The following is a 26,105-nucleotide window of genomic DNA, read 5'->3' as shown; positions in this document are numbered from 1 at the left end:
TCGGCGAAACGCCCTCACCGCGAGCAATGTGTTGCTGAAGCACAATTTGCGGCCCTTGCGCCTTATGCCGGAGTGATGATACCCGTTGGCTTGATCCCTAGGTTATCTGTCTACGTACATACGTTTTCTTGGTTCATGATATTCGCTCATACTTGAGCCAAGTAACTCCATTGCCGACTGCCTCAACAACTAATTCATTCAAGAAAATTTCGCCTTTCTTTCTTTTTCTCCAGTCTCTTTCTATCGTCTCTGACAGCCAATGATGTCGGCTGCAGCTGGAAAAAAACGCACCGTGGAGAGAAGACGGGAGAAGGGGAGAGAATAACTTGCTCAACTGAAAGAAACAAAAAAAATCGACGGTGGTTCGAGCGAAACTCACTTGGGGCGTGACGACTCAGCCGAGACGAGTGAGAGGAGGAAAAGAGCTGAGGTTCTTTCATTGCACTTAGGCGGAAGCCTCGTGATCCTTCCCCCCCACCTCCTCTCTCATTTTTCCCGCGGACTCGCCTTCACACACACCTCACATCGATTGGCCTGTAGCCGGCCAGTCGAGCAAGCTATATATCGTGGCGGCGTTCTGTGTGCATTCTTTTTTTTCTGTTCCTTTTGCCCATTTCGTCTTTCTCTCCTTTCCTGCCTTCCCCTGGCCGCTTCCCCAGTTTCCATCCATACTCCATCCTTCCGTTTATTCTTATCTGAGCGTCTGGTAATGTTGTCCAGCCTAATTGTCATTAGCAGCGGCAGTGGTTACTTCATCGAAGCGTTTTCAGGGCTTTAGATAGGGCGGGGTGGGAGGGAGGAAAGGGAGGGAGAATTTGACTGTAATGATTCTTTAAATTGACCGTTATCTTTAGTGCCCGCATTTCACTCCGCTGTTATCAGCGAGAAAGGAAAGACGGCGTTAAATAATGATTCTCGCACGAACAATAAGAGGAAGGAAGTCGCATGTTTGTACCTGGAACTAAATGTCGTGTGTGTGAGTGTGTGCATCCCGTCGACTTTTCTTTCTCGTGTTTTGAGTCTGTCCGTTAATGCCAGACAACGTTTAGACGCCCGGCAATCGTTTCGTGAACAACTTCTAATGTCCCACCCTCTCGAAAGCCCTTTAACTGATTCGGAACCGAACTCACGGAAGAAGGACTGAGTGTCACCTTCCCCCTCCTCCACCCACACCCCTCCTTTTCTTTTTGTCTTAATTTTTTAACGTTTCGCTCGAAAGGCGTGCGTGGTAATGCATTTGGTGGTACTATCTGCGTCAAGAGAGACGCAGACCTGCGAGCACTATATAAGGAACCCACGGACTATAGTGTGCGTTTCCGCAGGAACATTATCAAGAACGCCGAACAGTAATTAGTGTCTTCTCCTTCAATTAGAAAATCGGGAAACACAATAACGCCTTTAGGGGCTGTCAGGTTGTTCGTAAACCACTACGCTATATTGCCATTTACGGAATGCCCGGTTCCTGGAGCCGTGTGGTCGGCAGTAACAACGCTGTTAGTGACATCTTGCGAAGCTAATGTCTCACCACAACGTATTACAAAACGTTTTTTTTTACGTGGCTGTTCTCGTCGAAGGAAAGTAAAGAAGATAGAAAAAGATGACTTCGTGTTAATAGTCATGTCATTGCGGTCTCGTGACACCAGCAGCTAAGCACAATATGATTGCTGGCTGAAATAATAGCTGTGTCCTCTACAAGTAAAATCTGCGCCGCGGGATGGCGCTACCAGCGTGGCCGCTCACATCTCCTGTAAACGTCCTGTAGACGCAAACGCCTCCTGTAAGGCTTAATTCTATAAAGTGGCAATGCATATGCGAACGGTCTAAGAACTCTGCTTTGACGCTTTGTTGTTCGACAAACGACCAGAAGATGTCGCCGCCATCGCTGCTGCGGCCGTCTACGTCTCTGGCGTTCCGGAATTCCGCAAGGCGGCAATACATAAAAAGACACGCCGAATCCAGTAAGCTCTAACCTCTCCACCAACGTATCCCTTATCACACGTTACGGGATACCGGAATACAGATAACATGGACGGAAGCGCCGGCGACGGGGGTGACTTCTGTGACGCTGGCGCAGCATGCGAACACTAAACACTGATTGCAACAATTCCAACTACAATCACGTACGCGTAGTAGATTTCCTTTTCTTTTACCCCTCATTTCCTCTATTATTATTTTTTTAAAGAAGGAGACGACTGCCTGTTAGCGAATGCGCTCCTGCCAACGCCTTGGCCCTAACTTGGCCCCCGCGCAGCTTAGTAGAACGCTACTCTCGTTCACCTTTTCGCCACAAGACGCCGCAACCAACGCCACCGCTCCAAAGCCCCTCTATCCCAAGAGGCTTTACACCGCTCACCTAGCGCGGCCTCCTGTCACGCGGTATCCCGTGAACGGTAATCAGCTTGTACGTCCAAAGTAGAACTCTAACATGAATCACATTCGCACCCTCGCTAGTGTATATCACATAAGCGTTCGAGTGCCATCACGTTGGCCTGTTGACGGCCGTGGCTTTTCCATCTGTATAACAGCCGAATACACGATACTACAGTCGATTTGTACGCGTCAAAAAAAAAAAGGTCGTACGAATGCGCCCGGCGTCTCACGTGACAGTGCTATAGCTTGACGTCACTGCGCTCAAAGCTGGCAAATTGTATCTCGCAAAAGTACAAGTCGAGTCCAAAATAAAATCGTCTCTATACGTGCGTGGTCTTTACGTCTAGTGTTGACTTCTTGGACTCCCGCCCCTTTTCGGAAGAAAAGATTTCAGGCGCGTGGAGAAGAGTTGACCACGCCCAAAGTGCCATAAAGTCACTCTTGTGCTTTCCACGAGAGGCTGGTTTAGACGATCGCCTCTAGAACCTGTGAGACGTGCAGACAGTGCGAAATGTTTTTACGCGATAAATGTTTGTGTGGACAAGATTACTCTCGTGTGCATTGCGTCTACTGTGCGCATCCGCGTATTGGACAACGTGTATATACATAGTATGCGCGTAACGTCACATCCGCTGCTGTCGTCTGCTTCCGCGACCTTCCGCCATCTTGGGGTACCTTATCAACAGGCGCGCGCATATAGGCCTATAGGTTCCCCAACATGGCGCCGCCGTAAACCGGAAGTCGCGGAGTATACTTGAATGACGTACGTTCATACTACGTATAGCTCATTATAGCTAGTAGCTCATTGCACCATAACATAATCACCTGCCACCTACCTTTCCCTATATTTCCACTTCCCCTTTCCCCAGTGAGGAGTAGCTGGTTATAGATACACGCTCTCCAGCCCGACCTCTCCTCCTATCTCTTCATTAAAATCTCCTCCTCCTCCTTCTTTCCCGCGCAGCATGGCGGCTGCCGACGGCAACGTGGACGACGCCCTGACGAGCCTGCACTGGCTGCAGAACCTGAACATCATGACTCGCATCGGGGCACCGACGCCTCCGACGCCGCCGGCGAGTCCGCCCGGGTGTGGCTCCGGGTGCGTCGCTGCCAAGGCCGCGCTGCACGGCTCCGCGGCCGCCCACAGCGCCGTCTCCAGGCGAGTATACACCGCGTTTATTATGCGCCGGCTCTTACCGTGGCCTCCGAGACCTCTAGAAGGGAAGCGTATATGTCTCCCGCGCGCGGTTAAGCGGAAATGGGACCCAAAGTGGTGACCGTTTCACCGGACCCGGTATTTGGGGGAGGCTTCACCATGGTCTCCGAGATCCCTTAAAGGGAAGCGTATATGTCTCTCGCGCGCGATTGAGCGGAAATGGGACCCAAAATGGCGACCGTTTCACCGGACCCGGTATTTGGGGGAAGCTTCACCATGGTCTCCGAGATCCCTTAAAGGGAAGCGTATATGTCTCTCGCGCGCGATTGAGCGGAAATGGGACCCAAAGTGGTGACCGTTTCACCGGACCCGGTATTTGGGGGAGGCTTCACCATGGTCTCCGAGATCCCTTAAAGGGAAGCGTATATGTCTCTCGCGCGCGATTGAGCGGAAATGGGACCCAAAATGGCGACCGTTTCACCGGACCCGGTATTTGGGGGAAGCTTCACCATGGTCTCCGAGATCCCTTAAAGGGAAGCGTATATGTCTCTCGCGCGCGATTGAGCGGAAATGGGACCCAAAATGGCGACCGTTTCACCGGACCCGGTATTTGGGGGAGGCTTCACCATGGTCTCCGAGATCCCTTAAAGGGAAGCGTATATGTCTCTCGCGCGCGATTGAGCGGAAATGGGACCCAAAATGGCGACCGTTTCACCGGACCCGGTATTTGGGGGAGGCTTCACCATGGTCTCCGAGATCCCTTAAAGGGAAGCGTATATGTCTCCCGCGCGCGATTGAGCGGAAATGGGACCGAAAGTGGTGACCGTTTCACCAGACCCCGCATTTGGGGGAGGCTTCACCATGGCCTCCGAGATCTCTCGAAGGGAAACGTATATGTCTCCCGCGCGCAATTGAGCGGAAACGGGTCCCAAAGTGGTGACCGTTTCACCAGACCCGGTATTTGGGGGAAGCTTCTTATTCGCTGTGGAGCCCTTTCCGGGACCTTATTGTGGACCATGTCAGGTGACGGTTGCTGCTGTCGGCTCTCCCGATAGCTCGCGTACAGCGAAGCACGCGTACAGCGAAACGGTTCACCCGCCGTGGTTGTTCTGTGGATGTGGTCTTGGGCTTCTGAGCACGAGGTCGCGGGATCGAATCAATTCCTGGCCGCGGCGGCCGCATTTCGATGGGGGCGAAATGCGAAAGCACCCGTATACGTAGATTTAGGTGCGCATTAAAGAAGCCCAGGTGGTCAAAATTTCCGGAATCCGCCCACTACAGCGTGCCTCATAATCAGAAAGTGGTTTCGGCACGTAAAATCGCCTAATTCAATTCTACGAAACGCCTTATGTATGCTGCCGCCTGCACTACCATTGCAAATATGACAAGAAGCGCGGCTCCGTTCTCTCTGCAGTTACGCAATGAAACAACAAACGAAGAAAAGGGGTCACAGGTTAGTTTTTGTCCGGAAGTAGAGTCCGGCAGTCACGTGAAGCGGCTCTTTCAGGGAGTAAAGCCTGTCATCGCACATCTGAAGGACTGCTGAAACACAAGCAGAAGGCCCAACATTTCTTTGGGAGCGCTGCTTCTTGGGGGACGTTGGCATTACATGCTGGTATGGGTTGCGTTTGCTTATCTGTGTGCCTTACTGTGTCCCCGTCTAGCGCAACCCGTACCAGTAATATTTCTCTGTGGACGATCTGGTAGCTTTCTGGACGCGCTGGAACGTTGTACGCAATCGTGAGTGATGCGGCGATTCTGGCGTTCACGTCGTGGTCCAGGTGGTGGTGAGCGGGGCGATGAAGCAGACACTTAGCAACTTACCAGATTTTTCATCAGGTTGCAAGTGCAGTCGTTCCTTGCCTTTTTCATAAAATCTATACTCCTGCCACGTCGAGCAATTTTGGACACTAACTCTTCGGCTATCTGTCGAACTTCACCGCAGTGCACCAGGGTGCACTAGCTTACTGTCCGTTGCCTACAAAGTATTTACTAAGGTAATAGCAGAAATTAATCTGCAGAAAACTAAAGTAATGTTTAACAGTCTCGGAAGAAAACAGCAGTTTACGATAGGTAGTGAGGCACTGGAAGTGGTAAGGGAATACATCTACTTAGGGCAGGTAGTGACTGCGGATCCGGATCATGAGACTGAAATAATCAGAAGAATAAGAATGGGCTGGGGTGTGTTTGGCAGGCATTCTCAGATCATGAACAGCAGGTTGCCATTATCCCTCAAGAGAAAAGTTTATAACAGCTGTGTCTTACCAGTACTCACATACGGGGCAGAAACCTGGAGGCTTACGAAAAGGGCTCTACTTAAATTGAGAACGACGCAACGAGCTATGGAAAGAAGAATGATAGGTGTAACGTTAAGGGATAAGAAAAGAGCTGATTGGGTGAGGGAACAAACGCGAGTTAATGATATCTTTGTTGAAATCAAGAAAAAGAAATGGGCATGGGCAGGACACGTAATGAGGAGGGAAGATAACCGATGGTCATTAAGAGTTACGGAATGGATTCCAAGGGAAGGGAAGCGTAGCAGAGGGCGGCAGAAAGTTAGATGGGCGGATGAGATTAAGAAGTTTGCAGGGACAACATGGCCACAATTAGTGCATGACCGGAGTAGTTGGAGAAGTATGGTAGAGGCCTTTGCCCTGCAGTGCGCGTAACCAGGCTGCTGCTGCTGCTGCTGTTGCTGCTGCTGCTGCTGCTGCTGCTGATGATGATGATCATCATGATGATGATCATGATGATGACTAGGATAATTTGACGGACTGTTACACCTCAGGAATGATGGAAAGTCTCCTGCACAGTTGCTACTTGGGTACCAAATAAGGACGAATATCGACTGCATCACACCAAACATGCAAGCAACGGATACAGGGCTACAGAACACGAGTCCACAGAAACGGCAACAGGGTCAACGTGTGCAGACACGAAGCTGGACGAGATCGAAATGTATGCCTGCTACAGTGAGGGAAAAACAGGGTGCGAGAATGTTCACAGTAGATACACAACAGGGGATTCAACGAAGACATTGGGGCCAAGTACGACGACGAGAACCTCCAGCAGAAACACCAAAAGGACTGCATGGTGAACGTAGAAGAACGGTACGTTCATTGTTCGCTCCGCACGGCTATATATATATGAGGTCCATGACGTACACGTCACGTGCCTAGAATCCCGGATGATGTCCCGCGTTGTCAGCTGAAGACACATGAGGCACGCTTTACGTCTCGTGGGAACGCCATTTCTACGTCGAGTACATCCAGGCTTAGCGAGAGACCAGCGCTACTATCAACTCCGAGGCTCTTTTCTGATAAAGATAAAGATGATGATGATGATGATGAAGAAGAAGAAGAAAAGAAGACGAAGAAGAAGAAGAAGAAGAAGAAGAAGAAGAAGAAGAAGAAGAAGAAGAAGAAAAAGAAGAAGAAGAAGAAGATGATGATGATGATGATGATGATGATGATGATGATGATGATGATGATGATGATGATGATGATGATGATGATGACGACGACGACGACGACGACGACGACGGCGGCGGCGGCGTCGGCGGCGGCGGCAGCGGTTGGGCTGCGGGATTGATTTCATCGTCACCGAGAACTATGGCAGAGCCGGGGGCTTATTGAGACGCAACGGCGCGGTGGCTTCTGCAGAAGAGCCACAAATCGGATGCGGCGTCGTAACAACCGACCTAATTGAGGTGGGTGAAGCCACAGCAAATTTCGTGGGCGTATCGAGAGTAGAAATTGTAGGGTGAGATGTTTTAGCCATGTTTAAAAGCCCGCGGTGCGATCAGGCGGACTGATGGTAGCAGCCGAAATGGAGCCGCTATCGGCCACAACATGCGTGTTCTTTGCTGCTCGGGAGGCCAGCGAACAGGGCGTGTTTGCGATAAGCCACGTCATCAATAGCACGGTCTTTTTTTTCGGTCGAGGAGGCTGGCGAAGCAGAAGAAGGAGGAGGAGGAGGAGGAGGAGGAGGAGGAGGAGGAGGAGGAGGAGAAGAAGAAGAAGAAGAAGAAGAAGAAGAAGAAGAAGAAGAAGAAGAAGAAGAAGAAGAAGAAGAAGAAGAAGAAGAAGAAGAAGAAGAAGAAGAAGAAATAATGGCACAAACCCACTGTGGAAGATGGGCTACGAACCGGGTGGTAATATGATTGAGAAATGAAATAAATTAGTTAATAAATAAAGTAGTAATAAAAAAGGAAAATAAATGAATAATCAAGAAGCGAACCGATAATAAATTAAAGAAAGCAGTGTATAATAAGGCGGTCAGCTTGCTTAGGAATATTAACACGAACTTATGAATAAAATATATGAGGTAGGGATAGACGTAAAAAATGAGCAAGTTATCGTTTGAATAATAATATTGTGACGCAGCAGTAATCACGGCTTTTATTCCGCGTCAAAAGGTTAGGCGAACCGACCACGCCCACAGCAAGGAGCACACTCGAGAGCCAGCCCCACAAGCGATGATGAAGAAGAACCCCATATGAGCCCCACATGATGATGATCATGTACAGATGACAAAGAATAGCTTATATCTCGCTACACTAATGTCCCCTCGCGCGAGAGCGGCCATCCTGGCCGCAACTCAAAGGGGCGGTGAACGTCTCGTGAAAGGTTTCATACGGGAAACGTGGACAATCTCAGCGGCGCGGCAGCGGCGGTCATTTGGAACAATAACTGGTTCCACGCGATAGTTCACTGGAGAAGTCTGCTCCATGACTTTGTAGGGGCCGATGAACCGAAGCTGAAACTTGTCACACAAGCCAGGAGTACGAACTGGTGTCCGGAGTAGCACTTCCTCGCCAGGGCGGAAGCACACGACGCGATGAGAGGCGTCGTAATGCTGCTTGCGGTCCTGTTGCCGTGCTTCGGTGTTGATGCGGGCGAGCTGGCGGCAACGCAGAACGCGGGACACATATTCTTCGCAGGAGGAAGGACATTGATGGACAGTTGGCGCGAAGAAAGAGACGTCAAGACAGGAAGAGGGCGAACGACCATAGACAAGGTAGAATGGCGAGTAACCGGTCGTGCGTTGAACGGCGGTATTATATGCAAAGGTCACGAATGGTAAAATTGCGTCCCAGTTTCTGTGATCCGGGTCAATGTACATGGCTAACATGTCTGACAGCGTGCGATGAAATCGCTCTGTGAGGCCGTTGCTTTGCGGATGGTAACTGGAGGTAGTCTTGTGGGTGGTTCCGGAGGCTCGGAGTACTTCGTCTAGTAGTTGCGAGAGGAATGCTTTTCCACGGTCGCTCAGGAGGACGCGAGGAGCACCGTGACGCAGTATTAAGGATTGAAGTACGAATGCAGCAACTTCAGAGGCTGAGGCAGAACTCACACAAGTTGTTTCGGCGTAGCGTGTCAAGTGATCAACGGCTGTCACAATCCATCGTTTACCGGTGAGAGTCACAGGAAGAGGGCCATATAGGTCAACTCCAACGACCTCAAATGGTTGCGACGGACATGGAACCGGTTGCAGTTGTCCGCTTGGAGCTGATGTAGGGAGCTTTCGACGCTGACATAGAGCGCAGGAAGCGACATACCTCGCTACACTGGCGGACAATCCAGGCCAATAGAAGCGCCCTTTGATGCGGTCATAGGTTTTCTGGAAACCAAGGTGACCAGCAGACATGTCGTCGTGAGAAGCCCGCAGGACATGAGCACGTAGAGAGCGTGGCAGAACAGGAACCCAGCGTTGACCGTCAGGGTGATAGACATGACGGTATAGGACGCGGTTGTCAATCTTAAATTGCGTCAGCTGCCGACGAAGGCGGGCGTTAGGCGGGCGCGAAGCTCCTTGAAGGTGGTCAATGATGCGCCGACAGTAAGAGTCGGCAAGTTGATGAAATTGGAAGGATTTGTTGTCGTGTGGAGGCATCTCGTCGACAGTGGCCAACAAGAAAGCATCTGAGGAGGGATTGAGCGAAAGCTTGTCACGGATGGTAGTTGGAGCTCCATTGCATGGTGTCGTAGGAAGCGGACAGCGAGAAAGCGCGTCTGCGTCTTGGTGTTTTTTCCCGCACTTGTAGGTAATGGTAAAGTCGTATTCTTGCAAACGAAGAATCCACCGACCAAGTCGTCCAGACAAGGTCTTCAGCGTCGAAAGCCAGCATAATGCATGATGGTCTGTAACGACCGTAAAGTGGCGGCCGTGAAGATAAGGTCGAAACTTCTGCACAGACCAAATGATAGCTAGACATTCCTGCTCCGTGATGGTGTAATTCTTTTCGGCGTTTGTCAGAACGCGACTTGCGTATGCGACGACCCTCTCACCTAAAGTGTCGTCTCGCTGTAGGAGAACGCCACCAATTCCGTGACCACTAGCATCCGTATGCAGGAGGGTAGGAGCAGCTTCATCAAAATGGCGTAGTACTGGTTCAGATGTAAGAGCTTGCTTCAGATGGGTGAACGCAGATTCACATTCGGGAGACCACACAAAGGGAACATTAGAACCCAGTAATTTGTGCAGAGGTGACGCTATTGAGGCGAAGCCCCGTATGAATCGCCGAAAATAGGAAGCGAGGCCTAAGAAACTACGCAAATCTTTGGTCTTTTCGGGACGAGGGAAGTGCTGAACTGCGGAAACCTTGTCAGGGTCAGGACGAATGCCATCTTTGCTCACAATGTGACCTAGAACTTTGATCGTCTTGCTCGCAAAATGGCATTTCTTGGTGTTTAGCTGAAGTCCAGCGTTGGCAAGGCACGTGAGAACTTCATCCAGACGTTGCAGGTGCTGAGAGAAGGTTGACGAGAAAACAACAATATCGTCGAGATAGCACAGGCAAGTCTTCCACTTTAGGCCACGAAGTACGGTGTCAATCATGCGCTCGAACGTTGCGGGCGCATTGCAAAGGCCGAATGACATGACATTAAACTCGTAGAGCCCATCTGGTGTTGAAAACGCTGTTTTCTCCTTATCGTCCTCATGCATAGGTATCTGCCAGTAGCCGGAACGCAGATCGATGCTGGAGAAGTACTCGGCACCCTGCAGGGAATCCAAGGCATCGTCTATTCGCGGCATAGGGTATACATCCTTGCGTGTGATCTTGTTAAGTGCTCGGTAGTCGACACAAAATCGAACAGAGCCGTCTTTTTTGCGAACCAAAACAACGGGGGAAGACCAAGGGCTAGCAGAGGGGCGTATTATGTTGCGTTGGAGCATGTCGGTGACGTTCTCGTCAATGACTTTCCTCTCGGCTAGCGATACGCGATATGGTCTACGGCGCACGATGGATGTACCATCTGTCTCTATCCGATGCGTCGTAATCGAAGTCTTTCCCAACGAAGATGAATGCGCGTCAAAGGAAGCTTCATGTTTTTGGAGCAAAGCAAGCAATTGTTGTGACTGCGAAGGTGTCAGGTCGGAACTGATGGCAGCTGCAAGAGCTGAAGGAGATGCGGCCCGTCCGGTACAGAGACCTTCTGAGGAAGCTGGTTTAAAGGAAATAACAGATATAGACTCTGATGCAGTGGCGCAAGCCAATGTAGTGCCTTTAGGGATGAGAATCTTTTCGGATGTCGGGTTTGTAGCGTAGAGAAGTGCAGAGCCATCATCAAACCTAACGAGCCCTGATGCAAAGGCTATCCCTCTTGCAAGACAGCGTGCAGATGGTAAGACGAGCACGTCGCCGCAGTCAATCACATCAGACGTGATAGTAACGATGCTTTGATGGCGAGGAGGTAACGCGGTATCTTCTGCAGCAAGGAAGTGAAGGGGTGTGTCATCTGCATGAAGTGAATAGGTCGTGTCGGTCATATGGAGAACGCGTTGTCCACAGCAGATGGAGGCGGAGGCCATAGAAAGAAAATCCCATCCCAATATGAGCTGCTGGGCACACGAACTTAGCACTGCAAATTGTACGTGATGTAGAAGTCCATCGATGGAAATACGAGCTGTGCACATGGCGATAGGTCGAATGGAGGCCCCTTGAGCAGCGAGTAGCGTAGGTCCTTCATAGGGGGTCGTAACTTTCCGAAGTCGCGAACACAAATCACGGTGAATGACTGAAACACTAGCACCAGTGTCTACTAAAGCTTCTACTTGTACACCTTCGACTGCAACCAATATCACATTGTACGGACGCGATGGAGGAATTTCAGTCCTGTCGTTCGATGCAGCTTTTCCTCCAAAAGCTGCATAATTTAGTTTTCCGGACGACGCTCGGCGAATTGAGAAGCAGGTCTCAGTGGGGACGTAGAGCGGCGAAGGGGTGACGGCGAGCGGCGTCTCGCAGGACGGTAAGCCGTCTCGGATGCTACAGTAGGCGATGGAGAGCGTCCGCGCGGTGGACCATAAGGACGGCGTTGGTCATGGAAGCTCCCTAGACGTTGGAAAGTAGCTCCGGGCGAAAAGTCATCCCGTTCGTATACGTCATAGCCGCGACGCTCGTCTTGCTGGCGCTTGCGGCAAAAACGCGCTATGTGGCCGCGATAGCCGCAGTAGTAGCAGATGGGACGAGGAGGACGCCACTGCGGATAGCTGGTTTGGGTAGGTGCGCTGGTAGTCATGGAAGCGATGTGAGCCGGTGTTGGTTTTGGAGGCATCGGTGGGACGATGACTGGAGTAGCTGCGGCTACTTGTGCGTACGTCGATGGGGCCCTAGGTGTTAGAGGGTCCGTGTACGCTGCACCAGCCATGGATGCCAATTCCTCCTTGATGACATCTCGCAGATTGGTATCGGAGGCATGAGAAGGCATAGGTCCTGCTGCTAAGCCAAGATACTGGAGCTCTTCTCGAATTATTGCGCGTATCATTGCTCGTAACGTAGGGTCGTTGGCGCTAGTGTTTGCAGTGGTGTCCGGCTGCAACCGTACTGATTCCAGTTCGTCAAGGCGCTGGCAAGTAGCAACGATATCAGCGACGGTAGTGGGGTTCTGGATGGCTAAAGCATTGAAAGCAATAGCGCCGATGCCTTTGAGGATGTGGCGAACCCTGTCTGATTCGGTCATGGCCGTGTGCACGCGTCGACAAAGAGCAAGCACATCCTCGATGTACGACGTATAAGATTCACCGGGTTGTTGCTTGCGAGTGTCGAGCGTCTTTTTTGCGAGGGCAGAACGAACAGCCGGTGTGCCGAAGATTTGGCGGAGCTGCTGTGTGAAAGCACCCCAGTTCGTGAAATCAACCTCATGGTTGAAAAACCAAGTCTTCGCTACACCTGTCAGATAAAAGGCGACGTGACGCAGCTTGGACGCATCGTCCCAACGGTTAGCCGAACTCACTCGGTCATAGTCGTCCAGCCAATCCTCGACGTCTTCACCGCGAAGTCCAGCAAACAGATGGGGATCACGCTGGTGCCCACTGAAAACCCAATACGGAGCGGCTGGGGTAGTCGAGGCCGAGATGGTGGAAGTAGAAGTGCCTGTGGGCTCGTCCTGCGACATGTTGGCGGACAGCTGGCACAATCGGCGACCCGATCGAAGCTCCAGGAGGTTGAGCGGGGAGTCAGAGGACGGGGGACCGAAGAGCACACTCCACCACTTGTGACGCAGCAGTAATCACGGCTTTTATTCCGCGTCAAAAGGTTAGGCGAACCGACCACGCCCACAGCAAGGAGCACACTCGAGAGCCAGCCCCACAAGCGATGATGAAGAAGAACCCCATATGAGCCCCACATGATGATGATCATGTACAGATGACAAAGAATAGCTTATATCTCGCTACAATATTATTAATAGTATAACTGTGAAATTGTGTTTTTAATTCGGATAGATCAATCATGGATGAAGCGCAATATTATTAAGGCAATCTTTTTGCGTCACAGAGGAAATTATAAGTGGCTCGGCAGACGTTCCTGTAGCTGTATCCTAATGCCGTTGCTCCAAGTGAGAGTATAACGGTACTGCATAAAGACAGTCCTAGATTTCGAAGCGGAATTTCGAAACATCGTTTTCGGTGAGTAAAAAACCGCCGACACGATAATAAAAAGTGGTCTATCGATTCCGGCTCGCTCCAGAGGAAGTATAAAGGGGATACCACCAGACAACATCCGTGCAAGTATAAGCGGTGGAATACGGCAACGCATCCTTGTATATGGTACTTAGAATTGCGGGCTAGGACACTATTGTCGATTCCGAGAACAATTTAGATGCGTAATGTCTGTATATTTTAGTAATGAGAAGGTTCATTTTTTTGTCTTCAGTTAAAGAAAACTGCCTATATCTGACTGCACTGATGTGCGCAGTTGCCGGCAGCACAGGTGTGACCGAGCCATTTAAAGAATCTCGTGCTAAAGAATCGGCTATTCCATTAAGATGAATGTGTCGGTGGCCTGCTACCCATGCTAAATGAACTAAACTTAAGTGTGACTGCCCGGGCTGCTTGCTTCTTTGTCACTTGCCGACGCTGTTCATGCGGTGTCAAGGCACTTGCTTTGGTTTCGGCGTCCCCCGCAGCCGCGACTGCTACTGACTAAGGGGGGGGGGGGGGTGGAAGGCTCCAGCAGCACCGCCCGAGTATGAACGCAGCACAGGGCATGCGACCGTAGGGTGACCAACCCCGCAAGGGTGACAAGGACGGTCACACCCGTCGCTTTCGTGGCCATGGACGCCACAACGGCCACAGAACGCTGCGGTGCACTGTGCACGGTAGTGGTCGCTGGAACCGCACCGACGACACACGCGTTGCAAGCCGCGGTAGTCAAACGTCACACGATGACCAGAGACTCGCAGATAATTTGGGACCGGGGTTGTGGCACTCATTTCCATACGCACGAAGCGTGTGCCCGTGAGCACGCCACGTCGTCCGCTCATGAGAGCAGCGTTGACAGACAGAACCTTGCCGTATGGTGATAGTGCCTGGACGAGGACTTCGTTCGGAACGAAGGACGGCAAAAAGAGGCAGGTTACGTTGGTTACCTGCGGGCCAACGGGAACGACGGGACAACGCTCGCCACCGATGACGAGGCAGCCAGCATCGACGATTATAGTCATGGAAGCCATGCTCTTGACGGTGACTTGGAAGTTGAGGCCTCCCATGTGCTGAACGCAGTAGACCTCAGAGAGGCCAACTATTGAGGCCGTCGCGTCGACGACGGTCTCGGGACCATTCCCCGTAGGGACAACAACATCGAGGACGTGGGCCTTCGAGGGAGTCCATGACGTCCCCGACGTGGAACACGCAGGGGCGTCGGTAGAAACGTTTCTTAACCGCCAATGAAGCCGAATGTATGAAGGCTTTGGTAATGTACGCTATCTCGAAAAGCCACCGTGTGATCTCTGGTTAATCTGCATCATCAATCTGCGTTTCTAATTAACGTTATGCACGACCATCAACTAAACGAGTAATCGTAAAAAAGTGTAATGCTTGCTTCATACCTTTTAAGCTAACATCTCCGAATACATGTAACTACAGACTTGTAGTTGCGCCTTTAAGAGGAAGCTTTAAGCTCAGGTGCTCCTACCTAAATACGTGTAAAAGGAGAATTCACTTTTCTAGGCAAGCACTGCACCAAATTTGACGAGGTGTTTTGCACATAAAAGAAAAAGTAAAATCTAGCGACTGTTGGTTTCGAACCTTTGTTATAAGTCGTCAAATTTTTTTATTAAAAATTGGCAAAATCCGAACATTTTCAAAAAACGAAACTATCAAGTTTACAACTCTCTAGCTCAGCAACGAAAAATGGTACCGCAATTCTGTGGATTGCATGTAATAGCACATCTAAAGTGGACAAATTTTATATGTTACAGAGGAATATTAAAAAGAAATAAATAATAGGGAAATACAGCTTTTACAGAACCCTTGTAACAACGTAACAAAGTCACGTAAGATATAAATTGACATGTTCAATTTGTCCGCTTTCAACGATCTAATGGACGCCGTTTACAGAACAGAGACATCTGTTCTTGATGCAGGGCTATTAATTCGTAAACTTCGTGCTTCTATTTTTTCACACGTCCGAAATTTCGAAAATCCTTTTTTTAAAGAAAACTCAAGCCACAACTCGAAATTCCGCTTGCAACAGTCACTAGAATTTAACTGTCTCTCTCAAATGCAACAAACTTGATCAAAATCGGTCGGCGGGTTACCTCAGAAAACGTTTTTGCCTTTTACATGTATTTGAGTAGGCCGCGTCGGAGTTGCGCCCGAGCTGAAGCTTCCTCTTAAACACATCTGCCGCTTATGAATTAAGGAAGAGGCGTGGTGTCGATTTTGGGTCTGATTGGTAACGCCAATTACATTCTGGCATTTCGATGGTGCGCCTCTCAGTCTCACCTGGGATTCGAACAATCACGCGTCCAAAGAGAGTAGTGCGCGGTTCGCTCATTCATTGTGTGCGGCCTTGATCGTCGGCGGGACCAGCCACATCTGTCCTTAATTTGGATCCCGGGCACGGTGGCCATACATCTGGGATGATGAGGGCGAAAGAAAAAGAATAAAGCCCGTGTATTTCGATTTAGGCGCTCTTTGAAGAACCACAGCCGGTCAAGTAGGATCCGGAGTCCCTCACTAGGGCGTGTCTTCATAATCAGATCGTAGTGTTGGCGCGTAAAATACCAGAATTAAGATAAATGAATTAGTCGTTAATTTTTGCGCATCTCACAGGCAAACAAGGTACGATACCTAGAAAGTGCAGAGGTTGCGGGGAAGCAATTTTAATATATTTTAATTTTATGCTAAAGTTGGCCTCAAAAGGGCGGTCATGGCGTCGTGACAACGTTGCTTGCATGAATCTGCAACGTATAGACCTTTTTCATCCACGCTGTGGCAGCAGTGCATTCATGACCCCAGAAAACTTCCGGTCATGCATTTCTGACAGTCAAATTTGCCAAAAAAAACGGAAGTATTTTGCGCATAATTTACTGTATAGGCACATATTCTTGATGTGTTTAGATATAAAGAAAGTGCGGCATGTGTAGATCTCATGTATCGGATTTTTTTGTGGCCCTGAACAATAAAATTAATTTGTAGAACATTCGAACTTTTTAGCAAAACTTATGCCAGCTGGAGGGTTCTGTAAATTTATAGGCTATTGTTACTTGAGTTGTTCCAGAGGGCTTAACCGGAAGTCTTCTAGGAAGCCTGTTTGCAAGCGTGAAAAGGGTCTATAGTGACCCCGTTCGTTTAGCGCTTAGGGCACTTATTGTAGCCTCAGTATCGTATTGATACACCATCGCAGGCTGCGAATGAACTGCACTGTCTTGTCCAAACTACTTGAATGAGCAACGTTGGGAGATGCCTTGCTGCGCAGTTACCTCAGGCACATACATACGTTCACTCAATAATCTAGCTGGCGTAAATAAGCACAGCGTTCTTCCGCGGCGAGCGTAGAATTGCTGGAGAGTTGTCAGCGCGAAGCTTTCTCAGTGAACACACTTCACGGACTTCCAGGTCACCGTGCATGGCCGTCAATTGGGCTGTCGCTACCGCTGTCTCGCTCAATAACGAGCATTCAGGACAGCTGTACCACATTCCACTACCCTCAAATGTATTCCGACTTCCGGCCTTGTTTTGTACGCGTTGCGCAGTGCTGAAACACCAATACCTACCCAATCTCATATAAAAAATGTACACGTCACCAAGGGCACAATTCCTTTAATTAAGATCATCTTTTTTTTTCATTTCTATGCCTATTTTCCTAGCCTTTAATCCAGAATCACACGTGTAGTTCGACCGTGCCGACGCCAACTATACTTCAAGATGATCGCCGCGTGTTCATCATGTCAATAATTTCCATATTATAGCACCTAAGGGTGATCGGCAAAGAAGCGGGCGGTACATTTGAAATAAATAAGAGGAAAATAATAATTACAAGGCAATATAAGAGCTGTCACGCTGCGTATAGAACGGGCGCGCCAGAAAGCACATGCGCGTGCCAGATTCTTTTACGCCGAAGGCGCCGGGGCGTAATGGGCAAACTTATAGCATTTCACTAATTAATCGCTTCACGAGAGCGTCCCTTCGCATAGATTCCAATATGTGCGTTGGATCTACATTTTTTTTTTACCTGCGAGCGCTGTCAACGGAGTTAGTCACCAGCTCCTTCGTGTGTCATTATGCACTTGAAAAGCAGGTGTCTTACGTGGACGCGACGACAAGTGTAGATGACGAAGTAGCTTAATTTTTAGCTTGGTAACGCGCGCGCGCGTGTGCGTGCGTGCGTGTGCGTGTGTGTGTGTGTGTGTGTGTGTGTGTGTGTGTGTGTGTGTGTGTGTGTGTGTGTGTGTGTGTGTGTGTGTGTGTGTGTGTGTGTGTGTGTGTGTGTGTGTGTGTGTGTGCGCGCGCGCGCGCGCGTGTGCGTGTGTGATCTAACCACCACCGCCGTAGCTCAATTGGCAGCGCACCTCACCAGTTATGCGCAGGCTGTGGGTGCGGCTACCACCGGCGGCAAGTCTACTTTCATTTTCCCTTTACCTTATCGTTCCGTACTTAAATTAAAACAACAAACAAATCCCGCTATGCGCTTCCCTTCGCTTCATTATTTGTTGCCGTCATATGATGTTCACACAAATGTTAGATTCAAGGGGGGCTGTGTGTGCTACATGCAACACGTAGTTGCATACTATCGAACTTGCACATATCACATGGTGGCTACTGTGCACGCAGTGTTATTGCTGCCGCTAGTATAAGAACCTCCGTGGTTGCTCGAGCAAGTGCACTTTTATTTTTCTTAATGTCTAAATCACATTGCAGCTTGTTATAATGTGCAGATCTAATGACAACCAGCTTCGGAGATCCTTCTTATCCTTTAGTTTACCTTCTCAGAATACAAGGTAAATATTTTGCTGAAACCTGTGCAGTTTAAATATTTGTTACACGTACCGAAAAGTAGGTATAAGGTGATGTCGATGTTGGCGCCCGTGGTTGGGACCTAATTGCGCCTGTTAAAAAAACTATATTGTGAAAAAAATTGCGTAATGACACACATACGCGCACTTTTGTCTTTGAGAAATTCGAGTGGCACTGACTATAGATTTGTACAGTTTGATAACTGACGTGGCGATCAGACGCCACTGTTTGACCGTTCCTTGTCTCTGGCGCGTGTCTTTTCGGCACGTGACCTTTTCCAGTCGGCTGACGTCATAACTCCTTCTAACCCTAACGCATGCGCAGGTGCGCGGCGGCTGTGGCGGCCGAGGAGCCCGACTACAAGAACCAGGGCTCGAGCAAGCCTCCGTACTCGTACGCGACGCTCATTTGCATGGCCATGAAGGCCAACAAGAACAAGATGACGCTCAGCGCCATCTACAAGTGGATACGCGAGAATTTCCTGTACTACCGGAATGCAGACCCCAGTTGGCAGGTAAGTGTCGGAGAGGGCTGATTATGAAAAGTCTTGACAGACATTGATTTGATTATGAAAAGTTATGGCAGACAACAACGAGGCAAAACTGCGCAAAACTGGAACTAAAGTACACCCGGCCACAAAATATTACGGATCACGAAATCTGAGAAAAAGCTGGATATCTCCGCAGCCTCACAACACAGCCTAATATTAGCATTTCGGGCCTCCACTAGAATATGCTACGAACATCTTCGTATACAGTATTAATGGCTACTGCTACAGGTTGCTCGAGAATTGAACGTTTTCCAACATCCTGTGGTCCGTAAACTTTTGTGGGCGGGTGTACGTAAATAGAAACTGCTAAACATAGGAGGGTGAGGCAAAAAAAAAGCAAATGATTCGTATACACTCAAGAAAAGTTTGCATCCTTCGGGGCTTATCATGCACCAAAGAACAATCGTTATCTTGCGTGTCTTTCCTTACTTTAATACTGCGGTATAAATGTGATAAACAGGCATAAGGTGCCTCAGAAAGGCTGGACAACGTTTCGATAGGAGGACCTATCTTCATCAAAGGCGGCCTCGTCATCCTCGGCATGTAATATGTAAGGCGTCAAAACTAGCATGCCGAGAATGACGAGGCCGCCTTTGACGAAGATAGGTCTTCCTATCGAAACGTTGGCCCGCCTTTCTGAAGCACCTTATGCCTGTTTACAACCCTTATACCACAGTGTGCTACTCCATCTGTGAGCCCCATTCTTGATTTTGGACTGACTTTAACACAGTGTGCCCAGTGCCCTCAGTCACGAAATGCATGCGCGTCGTAAGGGTGACACAGAATTATTGACAAGAAAAGTCGCGAATGCAGAGTTTTGAAGAACGGAAACGCAAGCGAGTCAGATGACGATTGTCGCTTTAATGGGGACAAGTAAACCCCGGAGGGTGTAAACTTCTTTTAGACTGTAGCTGAGCTACTCATTCTAGGTAAGGGTGTTTTTTTTTTTGTTACTGATAAGCTACCGTCATCACCATCATCATGCTATTAACCTTGTCTTAGCTATCGCATATACATATGACGTATCACATATGCTTGTAAAATTTTGTCGCTTTTTTTTTCGTCACTGCAACTTCCTATTGCCCTCGACATACGCTACCATTCCCTTGAGAACCATTCCCGGGCTCCATATATCGCAGCCTCCAGTTATCGCTTCATCACTTCCGCTTTCATATATATATATAATCGCTTTATCGCCATGGCGATGATTTTGGTCTAGCTGACTATATATATATATATATATATATATATATATATATATATATATATATATATATATATGCTCAGCTAGATCAAAATCAATCTGCCGTGAAGGCTTAATTTGTTGATGCTGACATTTATAATACCTCGTCTACTATGCCCCGCAATCGATGCCAAAAAACACTCATCCGTTTGTTCCAAACATTGCGCAGAACTCCATCCGCCACAACCTGTCTCTCAACAAGTGCTTCATCAAGGTTCCGCGTAGCAAGGACGAACCGGGCAAGGGCGGCTTCTGGAGGCTGGACCCCGTCTACGCCGACTCCCTGGTCGACGGCGTCTTCAAGAAGCGACGACCCGCGCAGAGACATCCCGGAGCGCCCGGCACCGCCACAGCGCCGAGCACGGGAGGCGGCAGCGGCGGCAGCTCCAAGAGGAACCGGAGGGACCGCGGAGGCGCCGCCAAGAACAAGCAGGCGGCGATGGCGGCGCACGCCCTGAGCGTCGTCTCCTCGCTCCAGGGGCACAGCGGGCCCGCCGTCATCGTGGAACGCGTCGATCCGGCCGCCGTCGTGGTCATGGACTCGGCAAACGTCGCGGGCGCGACCGCGTCGGCCTCGCAGCATCACCTGGACGACGTGTGCGGCGACCTGGGCGACTCGCTCAAGAACGACCTCTCCTGGATCCTCAGCGAGAGCGACCTGGACTTGGAGCAGCAGCTGGACCGGTACCGAAGCTCCGAGGACGCCGCCGCCGCGGCGGCCCTGCAGCTGGAGGAAGACCTCTTCGGAAGCGGCGGAGGAGTCGTCGACGGAGAGGTCACCGTCAACGGCTCCGTGCCGTCCACCTCGAGTCCCGACTGGTGGACGTGCTTCGGTCCGGGCAGCGGCGGCGGCGCCGAGCCGGCGTCGCTGTGTCTTCCGGTGGCGGCGGCGACTCCGGCGGTCGGCTGCTCGACGTCGAGCGCGGTGCAGACGTTCGAGCTGCTGTACGGGGGCGCCGAGACCGACGACGCGTGCGTCGTCGACCACCACGTGACTGTTCCGGGAGAGCTGGTCTTCGGCGACCCGACGTCGTCGGTGACCGTCGCCCAGCAGCAGCAGCCGTGGGCGGACTGCAAGGCGGCGCTGGAGGCTGCCGCCCTCGAGCTGGAGACGTACGCCGAGATGGACGTAGTGCCCGGATACTAGCCGATGTAGCCCGCCTTAAGTGTGATCGTTCGATGCCGCAGTGGGTGGTGTGCTTGCCTCGTTGCCTCTGGACCCTGTAGCAACCTCTTTGTGAGCGATGTTTATGACTGTCGATATTTACGTGTGTGTGTGTGTTTCCGCGCGCTGAAGTGTGAAATCAGCCCGCAAGACATTGAAGTGCTGGCGGAGTACTCCGTCCGAAGCTCGGTGGTTAGAACTTCAGTGGGAAGCAGCCGTGGAGCGTGAAATTGATTGTCCTGCACGTATTGTTGTGTCGTGTCATGGCCATGTGTTTAGCGCGAAGGGCGCACGGGTGGACAGCGGTGTATGCCGCGCCCTCTTTCCAACCGCCAAAACATATCCCAGCATTTCTTGTTGGGTTGAATCCCCCGTGTTGTTCGCTTTCTCTCCGCGTTCGTGTAAGGCCGGCTTGTGGAAAGAAACTAGCCCGTATATCTGTCTGATATCCAAGAGCACGAGACAAAGACAATTAGCTTAGTTACACACAACAAAAGGATCTGTGTGCTCGTTTTTCACTCTTATTTGGAGTCGTGCAGAGTCGACGTTTGCTGTCGTCTAGCGTTGCCTAATTATTCGCACGTTCGTGAAACATAGCTATTATAGCAGGGGGCGCAAACTAAGCGCATACACAGACGAATCACACAGGACGAGCGCCAACACCATCGGTTTCATCATAGGCCTTCGAAATCCACCTATCAAATGCACAGCCTAACCTGAAGACATAATCAGAACCGCAAGACAACAGATGAAAACAGGACGGAAACAGACAATGGTTTTCTGGGTTTCACACCTCAAGTCCTAACAACGCGCTTTCTGACCAGCATACAAAGCTACAGGCGGCTCGCTGAAACATCTCTCTCCGTTTTTTTTTCTTTTCCCAATGGTGTAGACTTATAAAATTTTCCTCGCGACCCCGTTCTTGCTTTTCCCAATAACCTTTCGATAAACTTGTACGTTCGAGAAGCGCGGCTTACATCTGCAGAAACCACAATACATGGGCGAAATTGGTGGGGCGCTCGTCCTGTCTACATACTCTGTTTGTGTATGCGTTAGTTTGCGACCAAACGTCTAAAACCCGGATGAATTCATTCCGCAGCCTTCACTGACACGCGGTCGCTCAATGCCTCGCACATACTGCACTCGCACGTGATCTGGTCTATACTGTAACCTTTATGACAGCACTGTATAATTCTCATGAAGAGCCGGCAGATATGCAATGTGTTCTTGTGCATATTGAAATTCTGCCAATCGATTCAGGTTCCCCGCGATTAGCATGGTATATATAGGCTGTCCTCACGCAACTGGACTCTAAACTCCCGGCAACGAATTAGCTTGTCGCCCCCCTATTTTTTCACCGCACTGAACAATCGTGCGATCGCTATCTGCTGATTGACAGATTATGCAGAACGTTAAAATGAGGTAACCCTCACAAGCGTGACAGTGTTCTTGACTTCTTTCCATAAGCCGGTCCTAGTCTTCCGTGTGGATCGTTTGCATGAAAGGCGAGTACTTCTTTTTTTTCAGCCCGCTTAAGCGTAAATTCGCTTCAGGTTAAGCAGTAGCTGCTGAGCGCAAATTTATTTATCGATCTTTCCACGTTGTCCACCACTTGCCCACCAGGTTGGACTGCCTTGGTATAGTAACCTCCGGGTTTAGAGTTGCTTGATTCCGCACGACATTGTTAGTGTATGTGTTTCTAATGTCCATGTAATTACGGTGTAGCTTAATCCTTGCGTTTTATTCTTGTGTGTGTGTGTGTGTGTGAGCGTCCCCGCTATTGTGCTATTACATTGTGCAATCCTCGCAGTCAGAGAGCATGCGACGTGTGCGTCATTCTGCATCCGTTACATTAGCAATTTCGACAGCGTTTACCGAATGGCCCCAGCCTCTTGGAACATGTCGCCGCTTTCTACCCTGTTCTCTGAAAGAATCAAACATGCAATGCCGTTTCGTGTGGACTGAATGCGCGTCGTACAGTATGATACCACATCTATAGCTCGTTATTTGCTTACCGCTTCTCGAAACTAAGCCTGCGAGAAACAAAAAAAAAATCAAAGGCGGGCCCACTATTCAGCCAAACTTCTCCTTAACAGAGGGTGGCTGCTATCTTAGCAGCAGAGGGCTGCTCCAAACAAGTTTTGGAAAATATATTATCTCAGTACAGCTAGGCAGCGTTGCCGATGTGTCAGATGTAACGGAGGAAATATCACAATTCCCGAAATCTAACGAGCAGCCTGGTAGCGCAGAAAAGTCCTGCTTCTCTTCGTGTACTCAAGATACAACATCAGTGGGCGGGGTAATTGAGGCTCCGCCCTCGCCTTACGTGTCCTGTATGATCCTTCGACTTCCATGTCCATTGCTCACACTACCCGTCGTCTATATACGCGTGCGCGCGCACAGTGGTCCCACAGTATGAACTGCCAAACCTGCCCCGCTACAGGTAGATGGCGCTCCACGTCCAGCCACGCCCCTCGTGGCAGGTCTTCGCTAGCGCGGCTACCTTCGCGTTACGTGACGTGACGTCACCTACAGGAAGCACCCTCCCCCCATGCGTCACCATCACAACTTCGTGTACATTTGCAAAGAAGAGGGGAACTGAATCCCGCTTTGAATGTGGTGGCTCTGGGCCTTCCTGCAGATGACGTCACGTCGTGCGACGCGCCGTGAACATGCTGTTCGGGGCAGCGCGTCCGCCACGCGTAGTCGCTGCACAGGTTATTGCGTCACGTCCGGCGGCGGCTCCTCTCCGCGGAGACCGAAGTCCCGGCGACTGCTGCATTTAACTGCAACAGAGCACGAGTTGCGTCTACATAGCTGTGCACAGTGTACAGTCCGGGCACCTGTCTTTCGCCGGTGCGATCGATATATAGATTGCGTGCGCACAACCACGGCGATTCATTCTTTAGAGGGGCGTCGTGCTTAAACCGATTCTCTTCTAGTGTCTCACAAGAGAACGTAACTAAATGTCGTAGAAGTAAGATATTGCTGTCGTCAGAGAAGTTACAGCGACGTGTAACAGCTCCAGAGCATGCGCCATATAGCTTCTCTAATTAGTCGTGCGCTTGGGCAATGGTGACGAGTGTCTATACCTGTCGCGGCACCCGGGCCCAATATTTATACAAAGGGAATTTGACATGCCACGAACTGTCTATAGATGCCTTTGTAGACGGCAGCTCATTGGAAGCCTGCATACAGATTATGCATGGATTTAGACAATCTACAGAATTGTCTCGAGGCGGTCTAGTCGTTCAATCGATAAACACCTGTACGCGTTCTACAGACTCACGCTGTATATTCTTAGAAAGGTTGTAACTCTCTAATGGTCTTAAAAGTTTTTTTTTCGCCTGATCCCGTGCCCTCGCGTCATTTTGCGAGCTTCGAAGTCTGACGCCACCAACAACAGCGCCCTCTTACCCTAAAGTTTCGGTTTGTCTTTATTGCCTGAGCGCATTTCTTCCGTGGCACAATACTTAGCTAGTTTGATTAAAAGATCTAATTTCACCCTTCCCTATAGTATGCAAGTTAGCATTATATCATTACACCGGTACACAACACTCAGTGTGGGTCCGGATCCAGTATCCTCGCTCACACAGTTGCATTTGCGGTTAGTGCTGATCACCTCTACAGACAATAACGTCTTCTAAAGACGGACAAGCAAATTTTATGATTGCCTTCCAGCGACGACAAATAGCGACGACAGTCGTCAAGAGATCACAGAAGCTCAGTTATCCGGAAGCGTAAAAAGAAAAGAAAGATGAAGACTCGTGTTTCCATTTGCGAATCACACCATTTACGAATCCTCTAATGCCCCAGAGAATCAACCGTCGATCCAAGTAACGTCAGATTTACACGAACCGATCCCCGCATCAGGAAATACAAAAAAGAAAAACAGGTTGCCTCAAGTGCACAAGACGCGTTTGACAACAACGTTCTCAAACCTTATGCGTTCGCTATACTATAGTGCCAGTTTGTTAATGAAATACTTTGAAATTTCTCATTGTGGCTTCTTTGTATGTCATCACGGAAAAGCGTTGAGTGTAACTCACCTAGGTCGAGGACACAAAGGAGCATTGCGTACGTGTCTGTCTCAATTTCTAAACCGTGTCATGGCGTTCCACCGACGATTTCGTGGACACACGAAACGAGCTCACAAGTTCGAGAGTCCTGTAGTACGGCATCTATGCTTGGGTGCTGTAGTCGCGTTACACGGAACGCGTTTTCGTGTTTTCAAACACGCATTCTGTGTTAGCCCTTGCGATGTAAGTTTTTAAAAAAAATGGAAAAGAAAACACGAACTAAGTTAGTGCACCGACCGGATTCCAATTCGTATTCTTCCTCGTGACAGTAATATAGTATATGCCAATACTGGGTCGCGCAGATTTCCACGCTTATTGCTTTCTATACCGACCAAAACACGTCTCCCGCGAGACCGCTTTCTCTCCACGTTGTCGCACTGATCGCAGAAGCAATCAATTTGCATACGACGTAGCATATGGCAAATCAGACTTCTGCGCCGAGTGCAATGTCTGTATATATTATACATATTTATATAAATAATTACGTCGACATATAATGTGAACCGCGTGAATAGCTGTGTCGGAATAACGAGTTGTACATTGGAGTGCGTAAACATTTGTAGGGCATTTAACGTAACGTACATTTAATATACAAAGTGTAAGCATGCACGTGTGATTGCATAGTGTTTTGCCTTATCGTACGGCTGTCCCCGTCCTCGAAACGTGTTAAGCGCAAGCTTATATAGGTTGCCTGAAGTTTGCTTCGTTTACTTCAAATGCGGCTCAGTTCGGACCAACTGTATGTACACGTGGTGCGGCTCATCTCAACCGCTTTTTTCATCCCTTTTTTTTCGTGA

The 26,105-nt window shown here is 49.7% G+C and overlaps 1 protein-coding gene across 1 annotated transcript in view; it reads left to right on the top strand.

Moving 5' to 3' along the window:
• LOC135898633 (forkhead box protein K2-like) overlaps positions 1–25,176 on the top strand; it is a 97,601-nt gene extending 72,425 nt beyond the window's left edge. Inside the window, exons 2-4 of the mRNA XM_065427689.1 lie at positions 3,335–3,529; positions 18,596–18,785; positions 20,234–25,176. Of these exons, the coding sequence (XP_065283761.1) occupies positions 3,336–3,529; positions 18,596–18,785; positions 20,234–21,211 (1,362 nt within the window). The 5' untranslated portion in view covers position 3,335 and the 3' untranslated portion in view covers positions 21,212–25,176. The remainder of the gene's footprint in view (positions 1–3,334; positions 3,530–18,595; positions 18,786–20,233) is intronic.
• Positions 25,177–26,105: the final 929 nt, after the last annotated feature.

The sequence above is a fragment of the Dermacentor albipictus genome, chromosome 8 (assembly GCF_038994185.2).
Source record: "Dermacentor albipictus isolate Rhodes 1998 colony chromosome 8, USDA_Dalb.pri_finalv2, whole genome shotgun sequence".
In the NCBI taxonomy this organism is placed as follows: domain Eukaryota; kingdom Metazoa; phylum Arthropoda; class Arachnida; order Ixodida; family Ixodidae; genus Dermacentor; species Dermacentor albipictus.
This window is presented reverse-complemented; position numbering and strand designations above follow the sequence as displayed.